At 45.5% G+C, this 27,435-nt stretch overlaps 1 protein-coding gene across 1 annotated transcript in view; it reads left to right on the top strand.

The window, feature by feature from the left end:
* Window positions 1-25,036, top strand: part of PARM1 (prostate androgen-regulated mucin-like protein 1) — a 55,657-nt gene extending 30,621 nt beyond the window's left edge. The window contains exons 2-4 of the mRNA XM_024110122.3: window positions 10,138-10,923; window positions 17,661-17,739; window positions 21,112-25,036. Of these exons, the coding sequence (XP_023965890.2) occupies window positions 10,138-10,923; window positions 17,661-17,739; window positions 21,112-21,196 (950 nt within the window). The 3' untranslated portion in view covers window positions 21,197-25,036. The remainder of the gene's footprint in view (window positions 1-10,137; window positions 10,924-17,660; window positions 17,740-21,111) is intronic.
* The last annotated feature ends 2,399 nt before the right edge of the window (window positions 25,037-27,435 follow it).

The following is a 27,435-nucleotide window of genomic DNA, read 5'->3' as shown; positions in this document are numbered from 1 at the left end:
TCACGTACCATCCTTTCCTTTGACTTCCAGTCTGTTCTTTGCAAGTTGCTCAAAAACTCAGCCAGCTAACCTCCTGACAATTTTCAGCACAGGAGGTCACTACCTAACAATGCCTGCTGTAAACTGTGCTCTTAGCATCCCTGTGTTAGACAAGAAAATACTGCCTGCTGCTGAAAATTGCATGCCACCCCCTTCTGCCTTACGCGAGAGTAGCTTGTACCCTAAATGAGTGTGTTGGACTGATCTATTTGAATAACCTCAAATGCTCTCACAAAGGAGGACGCTGAAGTTACAATGATTTCTTGGAAAAGAGAGGGTAGTTATCAACTGAACCATTGTTTGTGCAACATTTACATCTTAAGGGAGTAAGTTCCTACAGCCAGTTTCTGGCCTCTTGGACTAATGTATTTCATAGTGTTTGTCCACAATGGAGGTGGCCCAGCATTCCGGTGGATCCCAAAGAGCTTCACAGCAACAATGCGCGGAGACAAGAGAAAGCCAGCAGTGGCTTTGGCTACGACATTACAGGCCCAGGCATTAGCAGATTTACTAATATTGCAAGAGAAAGTGTTGGCAGTTGCCACTTGTACTGCACAAGCATTTGGTGTCCAGCAAACAAATTAAGCAATGAAGGTAATATTTCCTGGTGTATTAGTCGGCCTTGTGGGCTGTCTGGCTCTAGTCATGAATTCTTACCCTTCATTTTTCAGCAACAGTGAGTAATCAGGCGAGTAGGGGGAACAATCCCTTTTGCTAAAAATTATAGCTGTCAGCCGGAGCCAGCATTGATTTCAGTTGTTCCCGGTGTGACGCTAAGTGAACTCAAGTTCCAGAAACTGAAATGGGCTGGAACCCAGGGGTAACCTGCATCTTTTTCCGCATCGTGCACGCTATAGGAATCTTCCCCACCACCAGAGTAAAGAAAAATGACACTTGGCTACTAGTATTTTTCAGGTTTGCCAAGAGGAGAGTTTTATTTAGTCATTTCCTCATGTTGAAGAAGAGTGAGTGGATCTCCATCATAAACTACTTCTCCACGGCACTTCCTGTTTGCAGGTCCATCTGCTGATGTGCACTTGCTTCTGGCTGAAGACTCAGTTTGTTAGATATACATAGACCTCTGCAGCTACAAGCCAAGGACTTCATTCTCCCTTAACACAAGCGTAACAAAGAAGCACCTTCATTATTTACTGAAATGTATTAACTAGTCACATTTTATAATAAAAAGGAATAGCCCTTATGGCATCAGAGACAGGATGTACAACCATGCTTCTTTCCCATGCAGTCGCCGCAGCTTGACACAGGGATGTGGCATAGTTTATAAGCTGGAGGGGAGGGGCAGCGTCAGGAGAGAATGGGGCCCACAAGAATCTCTGGGCGGATAGAACCTACACTATGGAACCGGTCTTGATTCAAGGGTTAAAGGCACAGTACACCCTGAGAGCGCTAAGACAGCAAACAATCTTGGCAACCAAACACTGTGTTGTTACTCAGTCCTTCTTTCCCATCCCTCACCAAATTGGTTCCCCGTCTGTGAAGCCTGAGAACCCAAAACCAGACCACTGCTCTAGAGAGTTGTGTGTCATGAGTCTGCTTTGCTCCCTGCCGCCTCCTGGAACTCAGCCCTGATGCATCTTTCTGTGTCCACCTCCATCACCACGATGAAAGGGAAGAAGGAAAAAAGCGGAAGGAGATTGTCCCACCCACTCACAGGCAACCCCCAGGCTGAGATTTCCTTTGGTAACAGACCAACTATCAGACTAGCATCTTTGCTACTATAGGCCTTGGGTTTCCCTGAGTATCCCTGTATGGGTGCCGTAGCATTAGCACCTCAACAGGCCATAAATGGACCCTATCAGCTGGGGCTATACCTTCATGGTGCATCTGGGGCATTTACCATCGGACCACAGTGTGGGAAAGTCTGTAGACCCCTGTCCAGCAGCCAGGGCATAAGACTCTCCTGCAGGGTGGATAAAAATAATAATAAAAAATCGGATTTTTTTTATAAAATGCTTTTTGAGGAAAACATCCAATCTAAAGATAGTTGTAATTAACATACGTAATAGCTCTAAGATATCTCATCATGGAATAGGGATTATAAATTCTAGTTCTATAGTATGAGACAATATATTCATGTAATGTTGAAGAAAAATTTTGTAAATGAGTTCCAATAGTTCATGGATTAGGGACCCAATTTTATAGGGTTCCAAGGTAGCGTGACCAGATGTCCCAATTTTGGGGTCTTTTTCTTATATAGGCTCCTATTATCCCCCACCCCCTGTCCTGATTTTTCACATTTGTTGTCTGGTCACCCTATTCCAAGGGCTTCTGTATAGATTATTTAGGTTAATCTTTCTATCTACCCAACGGAACTCAGTGCTCAGTCTAGAAGATGCCTAGTTTTGCAGTTCTCAAACGGTGGATTTGTGTCTCCAGAGATAACATGCTTGTTAACAGCAAACAGGTTTTAAATAAATAAATAAATAATATACGAAGATGAGAAATAACAGACCTCAAGCCTATAGTCCCTCTGCAAATTTGTGTAAACAGAGTCGATCCCTTACCTCTCTCTAAAAGTGCAAAGTTTCAAAAAGTTCAATGAACAGAAGATTGTTGGGGCGGGAATAGATCTGGATAAGGAGAAGAAGTCTGGAGATAAAAGTGAAAAGGGAGGGACAGGCAGAAGAAACAAAAGTGAAACTGTTTGAGCAACATATTCCAGAAGTCTTGAGGTCTTTCTGAGTGTAGCCTTCATTGATTTGAGATCTACCATACCATTCTCTCACTAGAAGGGAAAACCTATAATGGTAGCAGGCCATAAAAGAGACCCATTTTGGGAATAAGAACCATTCAAGAAATATGTGTTTGCTGATGACGTTTTAAAGAAAGTCACACCAGTGAATGGTGGAAGTCACTTAAGCACTTGGATTCAGGAACCGTTGAAGTGATCATCTCACTTTTAACAGCAGTAGCTTCTTCTGCCGGTGTAGAAAGACTATTTTCTTCCTTTTCTCAATTTGGAATGAATTAGTCCAATCGTTTGGGAACTGAAAAAAGCAGGAAAGCTTGTTTTTCTTTTCTAAATTATGAACAAACAGGAAAATGAAAGCAAAGATGACTGAGTTGGCTGCAGAAGCCAATATTTTAAGTTTCTCCTGTTGACCTGGCTGACAGTCTATTTAAATTTTTTTTTTAGTGTTTCATTTCAACTATTTTAGTTAAAAACAATTTTAACAAAACCAAACCTGATTTTAAAAAACTGGAATGTTTAAATTCAAAAATTCATATGCTTGTTTTGTTAAAATATTATATGTTTGCGGTTGAAGAAAAAAATCCAGAATACGTAACATTGTTGTTTTAGTTAAATAAAACAATTTAAATGTCCGTGGGGTGATGTTCTCCTCCTAATACAGCATGGCAAGAAAATCCTCCAAATATTAATGATTAACCTGTTGAATTGGAGATAGTTCACCTCCCAATGACTCCATAAATATCTGCTTCAGTTACCTTTGGTAAATGAAATAACCAATCATTCATTTTCTGGTATGGCTGTAAAACTCATCTGAAAAGTTTTCAAAATAAATCACTTTTAACATGTATAGTGTGTACCTTCTAAAAATGAAACCTACATCTATCTCTGAGTTGTGAAGAATATGTATTAAGGTTATAACAACCAACAAGAATGCACTTTTATGTAGAAATCCATGATTAAATAGAGTCTTCCCCGACTAGTGATTTAAATCAAATCCACCCTGCTCTCCTGTGCCAGTGACAGGACTCATTTAAAACCATCCCTCCAGTTGATGCCCCTGCTTCTGGCCTCTGCCCAGTCATGGATGGCAAAATTGGCTGTTGTGTGTGTCAGTGGCAGGCAAGCACAAGAAGGTGAAATGCCCTTTACAAGTTCAGTTTTAGAAATTAGAATTTAGATTGGTTTTAAAGAGATGGTTACGCAAGGAGGTAATGGGAGAAAAAAAATACATGACTTTTAACAACAGGAGTCTAAAGTCAGGTGGCCTGATTTTCACAAGTCCTGAGCCTGCAGTTAAAACTGCTGAGCGTTCAGCACATCAGTCTGTTTACTTAGGAGAGAGATTTTTCAGAAACAGCAAAGGAATTTAGGCTCACAAGTTAGTGACTTTCGATAGCACTCGTGTTCCTAAATCCCTTAGGTGCTTTTGAAAAAAAAAAACAACCCCCAGGAGCCTTCTTTGGACTATTTTAAAACCTTGGCCCTGGTATACACGTGTTTGCAATTTCCAGTGGAAGTGTTAGCTAGTAGACGACTAGTAAGCAGCAACTACGTAGCACACATTCCAAAAAGGAGGAGGAGTTCAAAATTGGCGCCTTTTAAAATCCCTTCTACATTTAACTGAATCAGCCATAAAAACGAGTAGAACCCCGTTCTAAATCTGCAGCCTTCTGTTTGCATGATGCTGAGAATTTAAAAGAATAGATGCCATATAATGGAGCCAGGGTTGTTGAGACTGCACCCCCTTTTTCATATAAAACTATTAGTGCTCTAATTGTCTGTCTTCTGCTCTTTAATCCTGCTGAAAGGCTCATTCGGAGAGCTGCCCCCACTGTCACTGAACACTTACCGGGCGGAGGGGGAAAGCACACCGCGCACAAGGAGTTTAGCCCGCGGGGATTGTTAATGAGTTCTGCAGGAGTAGAGCGCAGCTGCTCAGTCAGAGGCCCTCACACGTTTGAGTTATTGAGCCCTGCTAGCCCAAACAGCGCTGTTTTATTGGAGAGCGTGCGATCGATTGGACCGGCAGCACTGGAGTATGTGCAGCCCAGTCTAGCTGGTCTGGCTAAGGAGTGAGCAGGGGTTGGGTGGAGAGAATTATACAGCACTTTTCTTCCAGACATCAGGGCAGTTCACAAAAGAGGCAGATATGCCCATTTCACTGATGGAGAACTTGAGGCACGGTGAGGTGACCTGCCCAGCAATTAAAACTCAGGTTGCCACCCCCCAAGTCCCGGGGGGCACAGTGCTCTGTCCCCTGAGCCACGCTATCTTCCCCCAGAAGCCTCAAATTAGAGAGTCTGTGGGACTTTCAGCTTAAACCCCACCACAGAATAACAGTCTTGCGGCTGGATACCCGAGAGCAGAGGTGCTACTTGCCTACCCGAATGTCAAGCTTTCTGTATATTTCAAGAGCCCTTGGGCTTTACAAACACTGATTGCAATACTATGTGCCAGCGTGCGGCTTTCAACACCACCCCTACAATTCTCCCATCTCCGTGTGGCTGTGTGTTGCCAACCAGCCCCTCTCTTTGGTTTAATAGGAGCAAGCCTGCACTAGTAAAAAAGTCACACACACAAATTGATAATTCTCTAGATGGTGAAAGGAGAATATTGATCCGTTTCGTCTTGTGCCCAGCATTTAAACAGCTATGCAGGCTGCCATCCTATGGGGCACAGCGCCCTGCCCCCTTTGCTTTGCTGGACTGCTGCGTCAGCAGTGGCAACGGAGCGTTCCCAATGGAATCATTTTGCAAGTATGAAGATTTGGCTGCCTGGGCTGCAGTTTTTAAAGGCTGGGTGAATGGTTTGGGGGGGAGCCTGAACTGGCTGCATTCCAGCCCACTGTATCAAAACCACAGCACTTGCAAGTTCTGGTTCAACAGAGACAGCAGCGTAACAGACAAGTGCATCGTGACTCAGCTATCAACATTTTATGCCAGCGGCTTAGAGGAGCACTGAGCTCTAGGACCCCATCCCTGGAGCCCAGAGAGGAGTTTGGTTTGGGGATCGCTACAAAGCTTGAGCGAATACCTGAGCCTCAAAGTTTCCAGGTTCATCCACCGCTGCTCTTAACAGCTACTTTCCCGAGCTATGAGAGAGATGTAGGGCCAGACTGCTTTCAGCAGGGGCACCGATGGGAGGATACAAAGAGCTTTTCCCCCTGGAGCCTTCCCAATACAGTAGCCATGCACAATTGCAGAGCAGGAACTCTTTTCCCCCAAAAGCCACTGCAGAAAAAAGGGACAGAGGAGACCGGGCCATAGCCACACACGGATACAGAGACACTTTGCACTGTCCTATGCTTAACAATGAAGCAGCATGAATACTGCCCCGTGTGCCTAGGAATTCCAGGCTGTATTGCACCTCCCTGACATACAATCATCCCCCCCACCACCACCCCGAGACCTCTAAACAGCTCTTCAGCGGGGATGCCCTTATGTAGTAGGTTCTGAAAATGCACCTCCAAACAGAGAGAAATTCTTAAACTCACTCGGTTTTTGCACACATTGGAACTTTTCAGCTGTAAGTCTTCCCACCCAATTGACCTCAAGTCTAAATGAGATCATCAAATCAAGACAAGTTTGAAGTTTCTAACTTCCATCCCTTGAGTTCTCCAAGAGAGAGCGAGAGCACGCGCTGAACGTTGGAATCTCTTTTCCATATTTGGCTGGAAAAATGACTCAGAAGTAACTACCCATGCATGCGTTCTTCGTAGACCATTTCCCCAATTCTCCCCCCATCATTTCTGGTCAACTTTCAAAACCTTGAAAGTTTTCTCCAACCAACTCTACTTAGGAATTTCACCTTCACATGAGACCAAGCGTGGAAAAATTTCAGCTCACAAAGAATTTGTAATGAGCAGCCAAAAGAAGGAAATTATAATGGATGATGAAACTTGACCTAACAGTTGCCACCCACACAGAGTCTAAGTTGTAGCATATTAGAATGAGTTAATTGTGTTGCTTGTTGGTGCTCGAATGAATGTGACTCCACAGCATTTGAAGCGCTGCTCTGTGGACATAAATAAATGAATGTCACAAGAATAAAAATTAGTCTGAGGTAATGTATTGTCTGCATGTTCTTTCTGTAGCCAAACTAATACAAAGGAAGATGACAGAATTTGGCCTAGTAGATTAGAAGAAAAATTGAAGTCTGCTGCTGAGGAGAAGAAAGAAAAGACTGACTCATCTTTCTGCTAAGAAAGAAACAAGGAAGTGGAAAGGGGCGGGGGGGGGGGGGGCGGAAGGATACACTCTGTGTTATTTCCAGGTGCCCAGCGGGGGTTAATAGGTTGAGTTTGCTACACAGGTGCTGAAGTGCTATTTGCTGAAAGGAAGCTGCTGGCCAGAGAGACTGAAGGAGGGGGGCGGGGGGGGGGGGGGTTGGTAAATTAGATGTTCTAGAAACTGACTTTGGAAAAGAGTTTTTTAATAATTTCTGAGGCACACCAGGAATGAGCCAATTTATTTCCCCAAGTCTGCGCATTCTTACATACAAAGAGACTTCCTGCAGCATTATTGATAGCTTCAGGCTTACCACGCTGTTACAGCCAGGGGAGCGCTCAAATATTTTTCAGCGTAGCTCTTATACCTGTTTTGTCCCCCCCCCGACTTTGCAGCTAGCATGGAGGGAAGTCCTACAGAGGTCATTTTATATATATAATTGGTGGTTTTGTACATGCAGTCCCAAAATGGAGACAGCAGTGGCCTTTTTAATAGGTGTGCTCTCATAGATACAAACAAAAAATTCTGCCAATCCAGCATACATAAACACCATCTGGATTTGTGTGTAATTCTGGCCTTGATGCAATCAGAAACAAGCCAGCATCGTAAGGTAGAGATGTTAAACCCATGGCTAATGCTGCAATTCAGGTTGGCAAGATGTTTGGGTACAGTACTTTGTGTCGTTTGCTTATCTATTGCCGTGACAAGGCATCCATCCTGTACATAAGCCAGTGAAGGACAGGTCAAAGGCAACAGAGCTTCAATGAAAGGCCATTGTAGATCAAAGTAATATTGGAGTGCTGGAGTGGAGTACATGCAGATTTTAGAAATGAATGGTAATATTTCTTCAGTGTGCAGATGAGTGAATGGGTGAGTTTGCATGTGGTGTAGCATTAGGGTGACCAGACAGCAAGTGTGAAAAATCGGGACGGGGGTGGGAGGTAATAGGCGCCTATACAAGACAAAGCCCCTATAAAATCGGGACATCTGGTCACCCTATGTAGTACTCCTGGTATACCGAGCAGGAGGCTAAATATTGCATTGTTGGCAAAATGCAATACAGGACTTTTCTGTTTTGCTTTATAATCAGTTGACCCGAGCCGTGAAACTCGCTGCCATGGGGTTCTTTTTGCTGGGTAGATGTACCTTCTGTGTTCCAGTGAAAAAAGCGTCTCTAGAAAATCAAATTAAGTGATAACATTCAGTTTAACTAAGCCTGTCTATCTTCACCTGCAGTGGGCAGACAATGCAAGCAACAGGGGAAGATGTCTCTATTTTCAGGCCTTAAACAGAAGGAAATGTTTCAATAGATAATTTGCTGCCCTGAGTTTAAGTGATTGTGTTCCAGAGAGAATAGATTCAACGTGGCAATAGCATTCTTACGGTCATCACAATATTGTGATCCTACACTTGGAATGAGTTATTTCTCATAGCTTAATTAACATTGATCTAAGTTTACTGAAGTATACCTAGGATTGGCAGAGTATTTATTTTGTTAATATTTATTTTTAAATACTTTTTGATTATAGATTTAAATTTTCACAGCTCTGGGAAATTATGGGGGGGATCAGACAATTATTTAATGACCGTAGATGCTGAGATTCAAAAAGTTAAAGCTTGATAACAGTTAAATTGGCAACATCCCATGTCAAAATATACAAAGGAAATATCCTTAAATCAAACTGTAATGCTCACGCTGGTGCGCTAGCAGCAGTGGTGATACAGACTTCTTACTTTGCCTATCTGTACATTTTGATCAGTGGAAATATGTTTTCATCAGTTTGCCTGTGTACTGAGAAATCGTTTACTGACATTTACCAAAAAATCGAATCCTTCCAAACCTAATTATACTTCATATCATACAGCTATGGTTCATTTAAAAGAGCTTCTCGCCTAAGGATGGTTAACAACTCTGGAAAGTAGGATGCATAAACATTCTGGTGGAAGACGGTCTCAGAATAAAAACAGAGGCAAAATAATCAAAATAGTGCAGTCTCTCGCGTAACCAAATATAGCTGCTGTTTTGTCAATCTTTGCTGCAATGGCTCAGAATCTAGCTTAGGATCCAGGGGTCTCTTCTTGGGGTCTGTCTACACTAGGAAAATGACCCATTGTTAATGACTATCAATAGGAGGTCCCATTGGCCTCAATCGCTGGCTGCTAGCGTACCTGGGGCCAGGCTGTTTTCAATACAGTTATAGAAGACATGGTAAAACTCTTTAGATTTGCTAGTACTTTCCTTAACAATGGAAAACGGTGTTTGGCATGGTGTGTCCTAATAATCAAACCATTCCATTAGGTGCTGGTCAGAAGAGAAAACAATTGTTTCCCCGCTTTAATTTTGAAAATTTCAACCAGCTCTGAGTTTCAGGCTAGGTCTATACTACCCGCCTGAATTGGCGGGTAGAAATTGACCTCTCGGGGATCGATTTATCACGTCCCGTCGGGACGCGACAATCGATCCCCGAATCGGCGCTCTTACTCCACCAGCAGAGGTGGGAGTAAGCGCCGCCGACAGAAAGCCGCAGAAGTCGATTTTGCCGCCGTCCTCACAACGGGGTAAGTCGGCTGCGATACGTCGAATTCAGCTACGCTATTCACGTAGCTGAATTTGCGTATCTTAAATCGACTCCCCCCTGTAGTGTAGATGTACCCTCAGATAATAGTTCCAGGGACCCAAGAGAGGTGTTATTGACAGCCATTAAACAGGTTGTTGTCCTACTGTAGAAGGACCCTTATAGGACAGTCTGTAACATACACAAAGCCACCCTGGATATTAAGGTGTAACCCAATATCACTCATGTGAACAAAGTTCTCTTCCCAAGGCTACTGCTCAGTGCCATGTTATTGTCCTGCTACCCACCGTGTTTGAGTTAAATTACAGCCTATTTGAATAAGTGCCCCCAATTTGATATAAATAAATGTAGTGGGAAGCAAGCACAAAAATAGTTTAACTTTTACAACATGATTTTTCATTTGTACCGTCTATTTCAGTGGTAACTGAAATCCTCCTTACTTCACTCATCCTTGAAAGGGATGTTTGCCTGTTGTAAAACTAACTGACTGGCCACTCATTCCAAACCCTTCGCTGTGTGCTCAGAGTGCAGCTTGTCACAACAATTTTCCAATGTTAACATTTGTGTGTCTTCTCCTCCTCAGGACTGAGTCTTCACTCTGCACGTTCAGAAACTACATCCTCTCCCAGTCCTTCTGTGAGAAATACCACTGCATCAGAATCAACTCAAACAACTGTCCATGTCACCCTTGCTGCTAGTACATCAGCAAACAAGCTACAATCAACAACAGCAGGAACAGTGACCACTTCAAGAGAGACAGTCACCTCAGGACCAGCAGAACAGGGCAATACCACAATCTCCTCAGACACCACAAGAGAGTTGTCAGCTACCACTACACATCTTGCCTCAGATACAGAAAGAGCAAATGTTTCAGCCACCAGCCCGTCACCGTCCTCAAGCACTGGGTCAGAATCAACAGCCACAGAACACATCTCTGGGACTTCAGTTTCCAACCTGACAAATACAACAGCTCCAGATACAGCCACCCCTCCCACAACAGCTCCAGATACAGCCACCCCTCCCACAACAGCTCCAGATACAGCCACCCCTCCCAAAGAGACCCCAGCAACCACCTTTTCTCACCTAACTAATACCTCGTCTTCGTCGTCATCGGCAGGTTCCTCCAGACAGACCACCATTACAAATCAACACACAACCCAGCTGCCAAACGCATCCACAGCAGCCCCCGCTACAGAGGATGCCTCTACTAAAAAGATGCCCCCAGAGTCCCTCTCATCAGGCCCAGTGATCAGACAAACATCTCAAGTGACTTTGGCAACCAAGTCGGTCACGGAGGCCGTCTCCATGGATAGCACCACTCTCTCCACAGGAGTCACCATGGAAGAGGTCCAGCGTGCTTTAAGTTCAGGTGAGGCAGATGATTTAGTATGTGCATTATTTATGCTGTCACCTTTAGTGCTTCATTTCTCCTGTTATTTGGGTGGCCTTTAAGGGAGGGGCAAAGGGGTGAGAAAAAGAGCACTTACATCTATTCCTAGGAAGTGCTGTCATGTTACTTGTAATATTAACAAAGTTACCCAGGAGCTACAGCTGTGTTTTATGTACATCACACGGTATTGCCTTATTATGAATCTCCTCTACACCTGTGATCCCTTCATAGAAAGATGTTATAACAATGACTGGGTATATTCTGACAGGTCTGACACCAAGCTCTAAGTTTCAATAAGAATTTCACTTCCTACACTCTAGACTAGGAGACCACAACAGATCTGCTGACCATAGATGCCGCGTTTTCTAATGAGAATGGACATTTTCTTTTTCCCCACGGCCAGTGAACTTAGAAACCTTTCTGAGAGTTATCCAATAACTTTTCTACACAGAGTTTTAAGGTTTGAAATCTCAACCTGCCGTGGTTAGATAAGTACCCTATCCTGCTAGAAAAATGGAAGAATTCATGGCTTTCTAATGGCATACAACTTCTTCTCGTCCTGATGGATGAGGTATTGGACCTTAAACAAATCACTGGTTCAGGATTAAATACAGTCAATGCCAGAGCTCAAGGGAAATTCCCCATTTATGGAGGAAATAACACGACAGCATTCTGGCACAGGCTTTTAATGGCATCTTAGATGTTTGGAAGGTCAGATATAATCACCTACTAATCCATTATCTTTGAAAAGTGGTCAAAGGTGCGTTGTGTGTACGTACATACACCACATATGGTGATGTCAGCATGGCAAGTTGCCCTATGAAGGGCTAGTGTGAGAATAGACCAGGGATAGTGCGAATCAATGTGGATTCCCATGATCAGGATATTATCTCAATGTCCTTCATTATGGGCGACCTTACTCATTTCAGACCCATTCTTTCCTGTCCTCTCCATACCTGGCATTCTGTTTAATCCGGTAACTTGATGTACAGAGTGAGACATTTTAAAACTGAGGCTTCAACAAGCTTTATACAATCTTTCAAACTTATTTGGTGGCATTTTCCCCCCCAGTCTCATTGCGGGTGGGTTGGCCTATTCCAAGGGCTGGAGCCATCACCGTTCAAGGAGCTAGAGTCAGGATCATTCACTTTGACCAGGTACCATGGGAAGAACAACAAAATAAAGGCACTTCTGCCAAACTGAATTCTCTCCTGCGCCCTTGAATTTTGAATAAAATGCAGTGTACACGCAGGTGATCCCTCTAGAGAAAAATCAGTCCCCGTCACCCTGAAATCTGGGGGAGCCCTACAGTGCTGTGATGTATTAGTGTGTATTTTTTCTTCTGATTAAATTTAGTGTCTGCAGCATATTCCATAGCATTAAACATCAGCTACAGGGATGATTGTGAGTTGTGATACAAAGTGACCCTTTTAAGAGAGGGCAAGGAAGTAGTGGTGCTATAAAGACACAAATAAACAGCATCTCATTTGTCGAGTGCTCAAATGCATCATTCAGCACTCTCCTGCATTACAGCACCAAAGAGCTTATTCACGGAGACTAGAGATTAGTAGATGTGTTGTGAACCATCCCAACTGTATAAAGAAAGGAGATGGAGGCACAACTGGAATACGGATCTGGATGCAAAAGTCCCCAAAGTTCAGGAGTTGTTTGAAGTTGTGCCATCTAGTCCCAACTCATATTTAAAAAAAATAAAAATCAGACGCTAGATGTTTCGTTTATTTCATCGCATTCCTTTAGTCCTTAACTTTTCTTCCCCCTCATCAAGCAGAACAAGTGGGAGCGATCTCTGTCTAACAGCCGAAATCTAGAGAGTTAACAGCACGTTACGGCTGACTCATCAAGCCCTGTAAAGTAAAACAAGAAGTTATGAGTTCTCTGGCCCAGCCTTTGGTCCCGAGTGTATTTTATGGTATAGGATGACAGTGTTATGGCTACAGGTGAGAGTGCAGTAAAAACCGCTTCATACATGCAACGTAGATCAAAGTACTATCAGGCTGCATCTTCATGGGGCATACGAGCTATTTTGGGGTAGAAAGGGTCTGTTCTTATCTTAATGGGTTTGTTTTGGGGGAAAACAGAATAGGATGTTGGGAGGGGATTTAAAGTAATGGATACAAGTTCTGCTGGTTTTGCAAGACAAACTCACAGGCAGACAGTCTGGGTCCCGGGCCAGCATGCTTAATACCAGCACAAGCCACTGCATGTGCTTCCTCCGCTTTGCTAGCAGACATCCCTACTCATCCTCCCCTACGGCCCCATGTCTCCTCAGTACAGGTGGAGAGACACCTTGAATCAGCCAGCTGACATTTTGGTGGGATGGTTATGTACAAATCACGGTCGTTTCAAAGGTTAAAGCCAACATTCATTCCTCAGCCTGTCGTTTCCCCCAGCCAAGGCTGAGTGCTGGCCGAGTCCCATGCTGCTGGAAGTGTTTTCTGTCTCCGTGGTTAAGAGGCGCTACAAGGAGTTAATAGGAGGAATTCTCAGACTGTTTTCTTTCCCCAGGCAGAAGTCCAGTAGCTTCTCCACTTAACTGCATTGGCTAATTGTAGCTCCTCTTGAACGTAGGGCACACAGACAAGCAGCATGAGACTTGCCAGTTACGCTGGCTTTGTGGACATGGGTGTCCACTCAGTCTCTCTGCAGCCCCCCCAAGGTGGAAGGCATTGATTTACAGAGAAGGGTAGCGTAAGGCAGGAGCGGGCAAACTTTTTGGCCTGAGGGCCAAATCGGGTTTCCGAAATTGTATGGAGGGCCGGTTAGGGGAGGCTGTGCCTCCCCAAACAGCCAGGCGTGGCCTGGACCTGCCCCCATCTGACCCCCCCGCCCCCGCTTCTTGCCCCCTGACACACACACCCCGGACTCCCCCATCCAACTCCCCCTATTCCCTGATGGCCCCCCCCAGGACCCATACCCCATCCAACCCCCCCGTCCCCGGACTGCCCCCCGCTGCCCCATCCAACCCCCCCTCCTTCCTGATTGCCCCCCCAGACCCTTGCCCCCATTTAACCCCCCTGTTCCCCACCCTCTGACTGCCCCAACACCTAGCCACACCCCTGAACTCCCCTGCCCTCTATCCAACCCCCTGCTCCCTTACTGCGCTGCCTGGAGCACCGGTGGAGCCAGCCACGCCACCATGCAGCACAGAGCACTGGGTCAGGCCCCGACTCTGCAGCGGCGCTGCCCGGCAGGAGCTTGCAGCCCTGCCACCCAGAGCATTGCGCCAGCAGTGCAGTGAGATGAGGCTGCAGGGGAGGGGAGACAGTAAGGGAGGGGCCGGGGGCTAGCCTACCCAGCCGGGAGCTCAAGGGCCGGGCAGGAGGGTCCCGTGGGCCGTAGTTTGCCCACCTTCGGTGTAAGGGCATGAGGAGTGTCTTCCAGTGAGAGCAGTCTTAGTTTTTTTTCTGTAGGAGAGTCTCAAGATCCTAGAACCACAGGATCTGGAGCCATGTTTCAGAGTTGATTTTCCTCCTGTGTCATCAGAAAAGTATATTCAGAAGCTGACATTAAACATCGTTGCAGCTGGTGTCCTTTGGGGTTAAGAGTATGGACAGAGGTGCCATACACCAGAAGTGATGAGTGATCTCTCATCGACACAGACATTTCCTGGTGCTGGACAGCCAAGGTGGCTGAATGAGATACACCCTGAAATGGATCTTGGCAGCGGCTGCTGGCTCGCAGTTGGCAGTGGGTGTGTGCCCATTATGTGGGAGGAGGGGGGGAAAGAAGTGTTACTATCCTGGTAAAATAGAGTAGCAGCGTTGCCACAAAATGTCAGTGGGGGCAGAGGGGTTGTTTAAAATAACATAGGGCAATGATAAAGTCTATAGTTTGAAAGGTGCTGTGTGAGTGTAGTTAAGAGGCTGAAGTAAGATGGGCGACTTGTTACAGAAGGAAGCCCTGGCTGTACTGAGCAGTAGTAGGTAAAAGTTAATTCTTTCAGTGTAGAAAATAGGACACCCAGCTAACCATGGTGTCATGGGCGTTGGCATGGCCACTTCCACATTTCCCGAGCTCTGCCTGTCTCAGCTGGGTGCTGACCCTCTACCCATCCACAGCTGGTGCCAGACGCTTGCTCCCTCTTTCTCAAAGGAGGAATCTTTGTTCCCAGCACTGGGAAGAGGGGGACAGGGGAGCCATGGAAGGGAGAAGAGAGGAGTTCCTAAAGAAAAACAGAGCAGAGAAGAAACTTTGTAAGGGAGAATGGGAAGTGGAGAGGAGACTTCGCAGGGGCTGGCAGATTTGAAGAGCTGTGGGAGAAATCTTAGGTCGGCAGAAGTCACTTATTTGTTAGATATTTTGTCCAAAATTTTTCAAAGCAGCCCGTGAGTCTGTTTCAGAGTTTCGGCACCGCACAGACAGTGCTGATCTCCTGCCCTTTGAAAATCAGGCCCCTCCGTATGTCTCACGCTGAGCACCCACAGTCACCAGTGGCTTCTGAAAATCTTGGCCCTAATTTTTGAGAGATTTTTATTAAAAAAACAAACCAAAAAACACTGTATTTCGGGGGGACCTTTCTGAGCTCTTAAAGTTTTGTCTAACACGCTCTGTAAGCCCTGAACAGTGTTTTTGCATAAGCAAAACCATTTCCCTGTAAGGTAATTACTACTTGGGCAGAAGACTGTATGCTTTTGTGGATTGTTTTTGGATCGTTCGGGTTGGGAGTATGAAGTCACAAGTCTGGCACTTGATACTTATCTTAAAGGTGGTAAAAACAAACAAACAAACAAACAAAAAAAACCACCCATGTACCATATTTTCATTGTCTGCCAGATTGTGACCTGCACATTGCAGGGTCAGTATTTCAGCGCACACACACTTCCAGTATATGCTGTGTTTATTGTATCCAAATCCATTCAGCTGCCTTTACCAGAGCATCACAGTTACAAAAATATAAAGCTGCCCAACTCTCAAATATCTCCCTGCTGCAAAGGAAATACAAAGATTGCATGTATTTCCTCCCGCCCCCTTAAATGTTATCATACCAAGCAGACAAGAGCGTTAAAGGGAGCAAGTGAAGACTTCGTTTGACCCAGACAGTCTTCTTCAGCTAATAGCAATGCTGAGAGGAAACCAGTCCAAAGTGCTGCTTTTCCAGCGAGCGTCTGCAGGCTGCGGAGTGGAATCAGTATGGCATTGGCAGTGCAGTCTTAGGTGGAGGGGCTGCAAGGTGAAGCCAATTAACAGGCACCATTGAATAACTGTCAGGAAGCCCCAGCGGCCTGGAGCCTGGTGAATACGTTATTGGAGGCTGCAGAACCACTGGCCTCAGAAGCTCATTACTTAAGAATAAACCTGTAACTTGAAGGAGTGTTGAAAACTTTCCCCTCTTTGTCCCCCTGGGAATTTAAATGAGATCAGTTCTGAGGGCAGCCCCTAAACAGTGACTCTACATTGTCAGGGACCGAGGGCTCATCCAGCCATAAACCTGCTTATTCACGCCTTGTAAACCCCCCCCCCCCCCCAGGAGATTTTAACTGAGCCATTAAAAGGCTCGCCTGCCAGAGCTGCGCCACAGCTTCCTCCTTCAGCAGGGAAGCAGTCAACCACTCGTAACCCCGCTGTGTGTACACAGTAACGTCGCACGCGAGAGGAACATAGCCACACGTGGCTTTTGAAGTGAGGAACATGAGCCCATCCCAGGAGAAAAGCAGTAAGCCTGGGTGGGATGGAACTAGACAACTAGAGACAAATTTTCAAGGGCCCAACACGAACACTTGGGACCTCGTTTTCCAAGCACTCAGCTCTCATTTGCATGCCTAAATAAGCACCAGATTTTCCAAAGTCCACAGCAGCTCCTATTGTGCCACTACCAGTTCAACACCTAGCCTGCCCCTTTTGAAAGTCTGGCCACATATTTTGGTGCCTAAATGGGCACCAAAAACTCTTCAGAAAAATCTAGCCTAAGGGCCCCATTCCCATCATGCAGGCTTGTGTCCGTGAGACTCTGCAGACTTCGGCGGGGGCATTCCTGGTTGACAGCAGTGTAAACCAGAGAGAACCAGGTTCCTGGTTCGGGCACTTTGCCTGATGGCTGCAGGTAAAAGTTACAGTATGTAAAGAATAGGAATAGAACAGCAGTCCTCAAAGTTTTGTACTGGTGACCCCCTTTCACACAGCAGGCCTCTGAGTGCGACCCCCCTCTTATAAATTAACATTTTAATATAATTTTACACCATTATAAATGCTGGCGGCAAAGCGGGGTTTGGGGATGGAGGCCGACAGCTCGCGACCCCCCGTGTAATAACTTTGCAACCCCCTGAGGGGTCCCGACCCCTGTTTGAGAGCCCCTAGAATAGAACCGGCCCTGGGAACAGACCGCTTGGGAAGGGAGGGGGAGCTTAGGTTAAAGGGCAGTCTCGTTTCAGAATCATTCCACAGTGCAAGTCCCCATTCACATCCAGGCCTTAGTTATAAACAAGGACAGATCTTAGCAGTGAGGCGGAGTGGCCATAGTCTCTCAGATGTGCAGTAAATGAACCGCCTTCCTTCTCAATATGGCATCTGGGGTTGACAGCAAATACCACATTGCATACATGCGCAGGCAATCCACACTTGGCCAGCGTGGTGTTAACCCACGCACTGCAAACAAGTGAGCCGGAAGGGGACAGAGGTAATTGTTTTGATAAATTATGACCTCATTAAAACATCTGTTTATGCCCTTTTCTTCCTCTTCCCTCCCACCCCCTTTGCAGGAAGCATTGCAGCCATTACAGTAACGGTCATTGTGGTGGTGCTGCTGGTGTTTGGGGTGGCAGCATACCTTAAGATCAGGTAAGCATCCACTTGGTAAAAGGACAGTTACCCTAAACATAAGAACGGCCATACTGAGTCAGACCAAAGGTCCATCTAGCCCAGTGTCCTGTCTTCCGACAGTGGCCAATGCCGGATGTCCCAGAGGGAATGAACAGAACAGGGAATCAAGTGATCCATCCCCTGCTGCCCATTCCCAGCTTCTGGCTAACAGAGGCTAGAGACACCATCCCTGGAAGCAACTCAGTTATTGGAACAAGCTGGAGTATATTCTCCTCTCCATGTGTATTCATGACTGACAGGTCACCTCCCTTCAGTGCAACAGCTGATGCTAATACAGCAGAGCTGGTGGCACTCAGGACCGGCGGCGGGGGGGGGGGGAGGGGGGGAAGCCACGATCGCAATTGCGATCAGCGGCACTCCGGCGGCAGCTCCACCGCACCGCTTTCTTCTTCGGCGGGAATTCGGCGGCAGGTGCTTCCCTCGGAGAGGGACCCGCCGCCAAATTGCCACCGAACAGCCCGACGTGCCGCCCCTTCCCCTTGGCTGCCCCAGTCACCTGATTGCTGGGCTGGTGCCTGGAGCCAGCCCTTGTGGCCTGGTGCTGCTGTCAGGCCTGGACTGTGCGTCAGTGACTGTTGTGTTCAGGAGGGGCCTGAGCCTGACTGCTCTGCTCTCAAGCCCCAGCAGGGCAATGCAAGCTTGTGTGCGCTGCTGGCCTACCACTGTGCCTCCAACCCTGGGGAGCCCAGATCTAGGGTCAGACGCGCATTTCAGCCTCTTGACGAGGGACCAGCGAGTGCGAGTGATGGTAGCAATGGTGGTGTCGACACCTGGCCACAGGAATAAGAACCCTGGCTCATTTTATCAAGGTCACCAAGCAGCTACCCGATGACAATGGCGTCCAGCCGTTATTGGGCTGGCTGGGATACAAGCTCGTTAGCCGACAATGAGTGCACCTGTACCAGCACTGGGGGCAATCGAAGGCGTGCTATTATCTGAGTGCAAAGAGGCTCGGAGTTGGAGGAGACGCTGTAGCAATCCCATTTTATGTAGTTTTCAATGGTACAAGGTGGCATTTTTCTCATTACAAAGGCCTCACTCACATGCCAGAGCCAGTCCTGCAATGTGTTGTGACCATAAACAGTAATTATCCCTCTGGCAAGCTTTACTCATACCCTATCTGTGACCTTAAAATAAGAACAACCTACACGGAGCATCTTTAATTGGGTTTAATTTAAGACTGAGGTAAGCAAGGTTTCTGTTTCAACTACTTCATAGTGATTCATACGAGTTCAGGCTTGGGCACAACCAAAATAGTCCTGTGCGGAGCTATCACTGGTGGTATGGAGGGACACTAGAAAATAGATGGGTTAGTAAATCAAACAGACAACAGCCAGCTATTCTTGCTGTAAAAATGAATGTCTTGTTTGCACGGACACAGTCCTCCCTGGCCAAGTATTTCCTGAAAGTCACGTGTTCAGTTGGCATTCTCTCGGACTAGAATAACTTTTAAGTGTGGCTGAAGAAGGGAGTAGACTGCATTGAACAAGAACGCGCTGCTTTGGAAATTGAAAGAGGTTTTCACAGCTCCTGTAGGGCAGTGCTTCTCAAAGCCGGTCCGCCGCTTGTTCAGGGAAAGCCCCTGGCTGGCCGGGCCGGTTTGTTTACCTGCCACGTCCGCAGGTTCGGCTGATCGCGGCTCCCACTGACTGCGGTTCACCGCTCCAGGCCAAGGGGGCTGCGGGAAGGGCAGCCAGCACATCCCACAGCCCCCATTGGCCTGGAGAGGCAAACCGCGGCCAATGGGAGCTGCGATCTGCGGACACGGTAGGTAAACAAAGCGGCCCGGCCCGCCAGGGGCTTTCCCTGCACAAGCGGCGGCCAGACTTTGAGAAGCACTGATGTAGGGCACAGCATGAACTGGGATCCCTAGGAAGGTTCTCAAATCTCAGGTGCAATTGCAGAGAGTTTTAGACGATTTAAGGTATTTCAGAATTACATTCCAGGGGCATTTTTGGCACGATGTTTATGTGGACTTTGCCAGTGGCGAATCGCATTCTGTTAAAATATCAACAACAAGAACTGCAGGATCCCAAATGCCACTGTAATGCTACATATGCACACCATCCGATAAAAATATCAAAGAGCCAGCATTTAATAAACAGTCAACGAAAGCAAGTTCCTTCCCAGCCTCCATACATCCAAATATTGGGCTCCATGCCAACCTCCCATCCATAACCATGTCTCCCAGGCAGTGTTGAACAGGAGCAGAGGCCCTTTCCTGCCTCTGAGGGATGAGTTCAAGGCCCATGTCAGTATTATAAAAGCATGTGAAAAGCCTGCATATTTACACACACATATACACAAAAAACTTGTTCTGCAAATATTCTTATTTAAAAAAAATCATTTCCACAAATATTCCAGACCGGAATCTCACGTGCTCTTATATTCACAACAAACTAACAGGAGAGGAATGGGAACAGAGTCAAAAAGCAAATTATTTAGGTTGGTGACTGAGTTTTCACTCCTTGCAGTGTTCAGCCAGCCAGTGTCTCATACCCCTTGCACTGACTTCATCATAGATCACTAAGAGAGAGACAAAAAGTATGGTCAACATGCATTCATTCTCTTCTCACCCAATTGAGATCCAGCCCACAGACCACTAAATATTCAGAGCTTAACAAAACAACCCTATTAAAAATCCATAGCACTTAGTACACTACCACACCTAACTCTAGATCAAGAGGCAATCTATATAAAAGCAGGAAGGTTTTAACTCCCTGCAGAGGAACAACAGACCATCTACTACACTCAAATGCATTCATACCACAACACAGAATCATCGATCACCCCCGGGAATTAGAAACTAGAAGGCATGGGGCCTACTGCAAACTGAAATAAACGAACTGATCAAAGGGCCCAATTGTATTGCAATGCACAGTCAGGTGACATGACTGTTCCTTGATATCATTAAAGTCCAAATCATTCCTATAGCATAGACAGGATCTAGCTGTGTTTTAAGTGCGTCCCTGAACCGGACCAAGGAAGCAGCTAGTATTAGACTTCTCGCTGTCCCAGATGGTTGATCATTAAAGATTTTAGGCACCTGGAGCGGAGATGTGATTTAGGTGTCATCTAAATCAGAATCAAAACCGTAGCCTAAAATTAATCGGGATCTAAATACCACCAACTTATCCTCTCACACATTAAGTTCCCTGGGCCTGGTTACAGAGATGGGTTTTAGCAGTAGGTGCTTTTCAATGTCTGCAGGAGCGAGGGCATCCTTTCTACAGGGCTGTGCACCGAATAGGAATAGCGCTGGAATAGGGTGTTTCTAAACTATTCCCAACTAATCCCAGACTTTTTTTTCCCTCCCTCTCACCCTCCCAGACATTCTTCATATGGAAGGCTGTTGGATGACCATGACTACGGATCCTGGGGAAACTACAACAACCCGCTCTATGACGACTCTTAGCAAAGGAAAGTTAATTGGGACAAGAAATAAATGTTCTTATTTATAAGTGCTTATACAGTAGAACAACAACAAGTCGCCGGGTATGCATTCAGTTCCAGTGCCACGCCATCTTCCCTTCCTGCTGCTTCTTCCTCTGTTACACATGGAATCATACTTTTAAGACGAGCCTAAATGCTGAATCACAACTGCAATGGGACTAAACTGAAGCTGACAGACTGCAATCACGGTCTCGAAACCAAAGGCTGTCACTCCACAAGCGCAATAAATTTGAGTTTACGCTTTTAAGGAGGAAATTATATTAAATCTCAGTGAGGGGATGGGAAGTAATGACTGAAAGGTTTTCATCTGTACGGCTTCTGTTCCTTTGATTTCGCTTTAATCTTCCCTGTCTGTTCAGAGCGGATGGGGTTCTGGTCAGAGCTCTGCAGTGCAGTACAGGCCTTCTATCGTTTATTACCAAAAGATCAAAACAAATTACCCAGGAGGCTGGGAAGTAGAGAAAAGGAAAACTCAGCAGGGTCATGCCAGAAACGGATGCTTTTATTGTTGGTCGTCTTTACCAGGGTGTCATTTTCAGAATGTTATAATTATAAATCCAGCTGAAGGTTAAATCCACCACCTATGTCATGGTGGGCGGCAGGTTTACACACTGACGTGTTACACGTTGAAGTGGAAAATTAGCGATAAGCAGGAAGGGGCGACAAAGGTACCACCGCTGCTGCAATGAAGGCATGTGGCAGAAATGCCGGCAGGAGTTGGGAACTTTCTTTTTGGAAGGGTGAAACGTTAGGAAAGAACCCGTACATTGTCAGCACCATGGCAACGTAAGATTCCATGAAGCGCAACATTCACATTCAAAACACCACTTCCTCTGATCTGACCGCTGCTAGTGAAGAATATGGTTATACCCCAAATAAACTGCAAATAGGCGAAACCAGTTCTGTTGCCCTTCCCTTCATTTAAGCTGCTAGGATGAGTAACTACGATTTAACCTGAGGTAAAGATCGCAGAATTAGGCCCCACATTAGAAGATGTGGTGGAGGTTTTTAGAACAGTCTATGGGAATTGCACACACCTCTCTTTGAAATTAACCCCTGGGATGCTTTGCTTTGAGAGTCTCAACTTAATGTTTAATAGCTGTTCGCTGCAGCAGATCTTCAACCCAGTTCAATCATTTCTCTCTCCCTGACCTTTCCCTTTTCTTTTTTAATTGTGTGAACAAGGCTGGGTGTCTTTATTTATTACATAAAAGAAACTTGACAGATCACCAGTGCTGTAAGGAAACAAATATAGCTCCTGTTTCTACAGCATCTGAGATAGAAGTGTGGTCATCTGCTACATATATTGCTTTATTGAATTATTTTCTTACAGTTATTTTTATCTGGTAAGGTCATTTGCTAAAACAAGCCAGTATTTTTAATCCAAAGTTTGTGTTTACTAATCCTGCTACTGCTACCAGTAAACAAAGCCACATGGGTTCATTTAGGAGATCAAAACAGACTTGGCTTGTTTAAATACACAATAACACTGGAGCACATGATCCGACAGACTTATGAAACTCCAAACCTTGTCTTTTTCAGAGTAGTTTTTTGATTGTTTTAAAAAGCCAGCACAGTATCATTAGGTTAACATGCATTAGCTCATCAAAGCTACAATAGTGGTTGGCATGCATTTCCATTTTACCAGTTTGACAGGTAAACCAAGACCTGCACCCCCAAAACATAAGCTTGGATGGAAACTTACTTTTTAAGCTGTCACTTCTCTTTGTCAAATAGAAGGTGCAGATAACGGCTTGAGTGCAGCGGGACATTTTGCTCCAGGGGTGTTAGTTCCACTGGATGAGAAACGTGTGCAGGGGCCTTGCTGTTGGGAATAAAAGTCACCTATACGGAGAACACAGACCATGTTTGAAAACCAGTCAAGAACTATTAATTATTGGTACTGCAGTAGCGCTAGGAGCCCCAGTCATGGATCGGGGCACCATTGTGCTGTATAGACACAGAACAAAAAGAGTTTCCGCCTCAGAGCACTTGGGTGGCTCACCTTGGGCCCTCCAAAGTAGTAGTACCTAAAATTAGTGGACACTTGGAATGTATGCTGTCAGTCCAGTCTCCCTCCGTCAAATCAGGATAAGAAGTCACCTAGCATCACTTTAAGGAGCGTTGTGAGGTTTAGGGTCTAAACTGCTTTGACAGCCTCAAAAAACGTGATCTGCATACATACAAAGGACTATGAGAAACCAGCATGTGTTAACTCCTTGTGCTTAACAATCTGTTCCACTTTGTTTTTCGCTGAGGCACTAAGTACCTTTCCCAAGCCTGAAGAACTCTTTAAAGTTCAAAAGATTGCCTCTTTCCCCAACAGAATTCGGTCCAACGTGAGAAATCATAGAAAGGTACCCTTGTTGGGGCCATTTCTATTGCTCTGTACCATTACATGCGATTCCTACTGTAGTACCCTAAAGATATAGATTACGGATAGCTTAAAAATACATTGTGTTTCTATAGCATCTTTCAAATAAGGATCTTGTGGTACTTTATATACGTTAATTAAGCCTCCCACACACACACACACACACACACACACACACCTTTGATACAGGTAAGTGTTATCCCATTACAGTTGGGGAAACACCCAGAGGTTGTCCCCGGTCACAAATGGGGCAGCAAGAAAGAAACCAAGTCTATCGCCTTGGTTCTGCCCGTTAGACCACACTCCCTACCGTCTCTTGGTACCCACAAAGATTATATCTGCTTTATATTTCCCACGTTCCTTGTGGTAAATCTCTTTCATTTAGTTACGTTAGGTGCATCCAACGTCATTGGAATGTCTCAGTGTGTCAAGGAAACAAACAATTCAAGATGAAAGGCTAGAAGTGGCCCGCTCAGAGAAAACCACCTGTTTTGCTCAGTCCCTCCCACCTGCACTGCAGAAGTTAGCACATCATAAGCCAAAAAAATTCTGAAAAGTTCATCATCAACTTCTTTGGAAAGAGTAGTGCGTCTCCAATCGTCTTTGGAAAGAGCTGGGGAATTAGCAGATTCAAAGGAGCTCAGCATTGGACGAATGACAAATCTCATCCCTAGTTTCGGTTGTGAGGCTTTAGAAGGGAGCTACTATGCCATCTCCCAATAGGATTTTTTGTTTAATGGCAAGAGATCTTTTCCCAGTAGTTTTCATATCACCCAATTGATAGACGTTGTGCTTTACGGACACAAAATAACTAGGAGGTCCCTGCCTCGTAGAGCTTTCGATCCAAGTAGCCGGTTGCTGGCCTATCAAAAGCAGTTACCATATTACAGGCTATTTCTAATGCCAGGCCCCCCATATGCCCTACTGGGGACAGCCACAGTCATGCGATGAGATGTCACAACCGCGGCATCAGTAATAAGAGCGGTTGATGAGATACCAGCGAAAACAGCAAGGACTGTCTGAAGTCTGTGTGGGAGCTTCCGAGATCTCCTAGTTCCAGCAGGGTTAGCTGTTCATTAGTTCTCCTTCCTCTGATTTGCCCTGGATTACAGCCCCACCTTAGTATATCCCTCTTTCCCCGACGCCTCGGAGGAGGGATTCCCAGCAGGCTAGGATGATAATTTGCACAGATTCACCTTTTGCCTCTAGCTTTCTGGCAATGAATGGATCCATAAGGCTGCTTTTATTAAAAAAAAGGCAACAGACGGCAGAGCCAACACTCAGTCTGTGGCGGTGGTCATTTTTACTTGGGGCAGGTGGGGAAAGAATGGGAAGATTTAAGTGCAGCCAATTGGATATTTGATGTCATCATAACCACATTCATTGTAAGATATACCAATGACACCAATTAAAGTCATGCAAAGCTTGTGCTATGTTGTACTGAGGTGTGTTAACTTTGCGCTTCTTTCCGTACAGTTCCCGGTGACATTTTTAAAGGGAGGAGTCAAGGACTCCAGCCTGAATCAAGTCACGTTGGAGCAGTGTCTAGAGTTACTCCCTGTAGCGACATCTCTGGGTTCTGTGCTGGTTGGGTCTCCAGTCCCAGATCAAATTGTTCAGTCTACAAGTAAAGATAGTATCTTCTAATTGTACCCTCATCTAGCAGGCTGAAAGTGGCCCTAACTGTTTTCCCTATTTCAGAATTGACCAGTTTTCATTGCCGCCTAGTTCAGTGCTGACTTTTACTAAATAGAAAGGGTGACTCATTTTGTAGGAAGATTGTGGTTATCCAGTAGATGCAAAGCAGACACTAGTGGAATCATAGAATCATAAAAGATTAGGGTTGGAAGAGACCTCAGGAGGTCATCTAGTCCAACCCCCTGCTCAAAGCAGGACCAACCCAACTAAATCATCCCAGCCAGGGCTTTGTCAAGCCGGGCCTTAAAAACCTCTAAGGATGGAGATTCCACCACCTTCCTAGGTAACCCATTCCAGTGCTTCACCACGCTCCTAGTGAAATAGCGTTTCCTAATATCCAACCTAGACCACCCCCACTGCAACTTGAGACCATTACTCCTTGTTCTGTAATCTGCCACCACTGAGAACAGCCGAACTCCATCCTCTTTGGACCCCCACCCTCTTCAGGTAGTTGAAGGCTGCTATCAAATCTCCCCTCACTCTTCTGAAATCCATAATCTTGCTCCCATCTAGAACCCTGCCCCCTTCCCTATGTTCTCGCCTATCTTGACTCTCCTCACTGCTCCCTTTGCCTTCCAATGCTTTCTATTATGCCTCTACACCTGAAATAAGTCCCTTGCCATCTACAAACTTCTCTTTCCTTCAAAAATCCCTCTGTTCAAGTAATCGCTTCCCCTTGTCAATAAACCCCACACCCATGCTCCAGTCTCCTGAACTGTGATTCTGTCTCTTGCATTTGTCAGCCTTGTCTTTTGACTGGCAGCTGTACAAGAGGGAGCATTTTGTTGTGTGCGTAAGGCAACATCCTAAATGGAATTTTTCTGTTGGAAACAGAGCTGGTCACATTTATGGTCAAAGCGTTCTTTTGATAGAGTCAAACTTTCATGAAAATTTTTTGATGCAGTGAATGTTACTGGGAAATGTTCAAAGTGAAACCATTGCTTTGTTTTGAACTGGAAATTTGTTGTGGTTTATAACTTTTGGTTTTCTGGATGGGGAGGAACTTTCCCCCTTTCCATTTACTCTCCACTCAGTTGTCCCATGGGATAGGCAAAAACTGAAATACTTGGGTTTTCAAAAACCAGTGTGGAATTTTTCCATTTGAAAACAAACACATGTTGACTTGAATTTTCTCCTGAAGATGTCCATGAAGAATTTTGAACATAGCTCACATTTGTCATTCCTTCAAAATTTTGGGCAGAAACTAAAATGTGGGGGTTTCTACCAGTCCTAAAAGAAAGGCTGTTGTATTGCAGCCGAGTTGGCTGTGGAATTTCTGGGGACCATATTGTTCCTAGCTCTTCACCTCGGGGTAAGATCTTGAAGAAGAGGGAGACACCATAGCTAAGTACAAACTGTGGTGTGTGACATTCCAGCCATTCGCTTCCCAACAATTTAAGAAGGTGATATATGAACTAATAAAGTCTGGAGCTCCATTGAATTAGCATGGGCTGCTTTCAGAATGGTAGAGGGTCCCCCTCTTGTCCTAACCCCGATTAGGGACAGTTTAGTCTGGCCACTGAATTACTGCACCTCATAAGGCACAGGAACCGTAAGCAGCTGTTCTCCAGCCTACTGTGAGAATGGTATTGGGTACTGTCTGCCCTAATCATAAGCCACCACGCCCAAGGCAGCTGCAGCAGATAGCCCATAGAGCTGGCCTTTGGTTCACAGACCACCAACAGCCTCTGAAATGTACTTTAAGGGATCCACATTCAAAGCAATTGGAAAACACTAAGCCAGTAAGGCAGCCGCAGACCTAATCTGTATGAGAAACTGCCATCCAAGTGAACACCTGGTCCTCATTACACAGCATCTGGAGGAAGCAGCTGCAGCAAGAGCTCTGCCTCCCTTTAGATGCTTTCGGAAGACAGGCAGGCTACTAACCTGCTTTACAATGGGTCACTTGAGGCCTTGTCTACGTGGAGAAATTTTACCAGTTGTACAGGTATGATCCCGCCGTGTGGACACTTACTCCACTGTAAGAATGGCTTTTCGGGGTTTTGTTTATGTGACTTGGGAAGTCCTGAGAACACTCTTATTTCAGAATCAGAGGATAGCACAAACATATTGGACTGGTATAACTGTATCTGTTTAAATTCACACCTGAAATGGGTTTCCAGGTAGAC

The sequence above is a fragment of the Chrysemys picta genome, chromosome 5 (assembly GCF_011386835.1).
Source record: "Chrysemys picta bellii isolate R12L10 chromosome 5, ASM1138683v2, whole genome shotgun sequence".
Taxonomy (NCBI): Eukaryota; Metazoa; Chordata; order Testudines; family Emydidae; genus Chrysemys; species Chrysemys picta.
The sequence above is the reverse complement of the archived record's forward strand: the minus strand, read 5'-3'. Positions and strand labels throughout refer to the sequence as shown.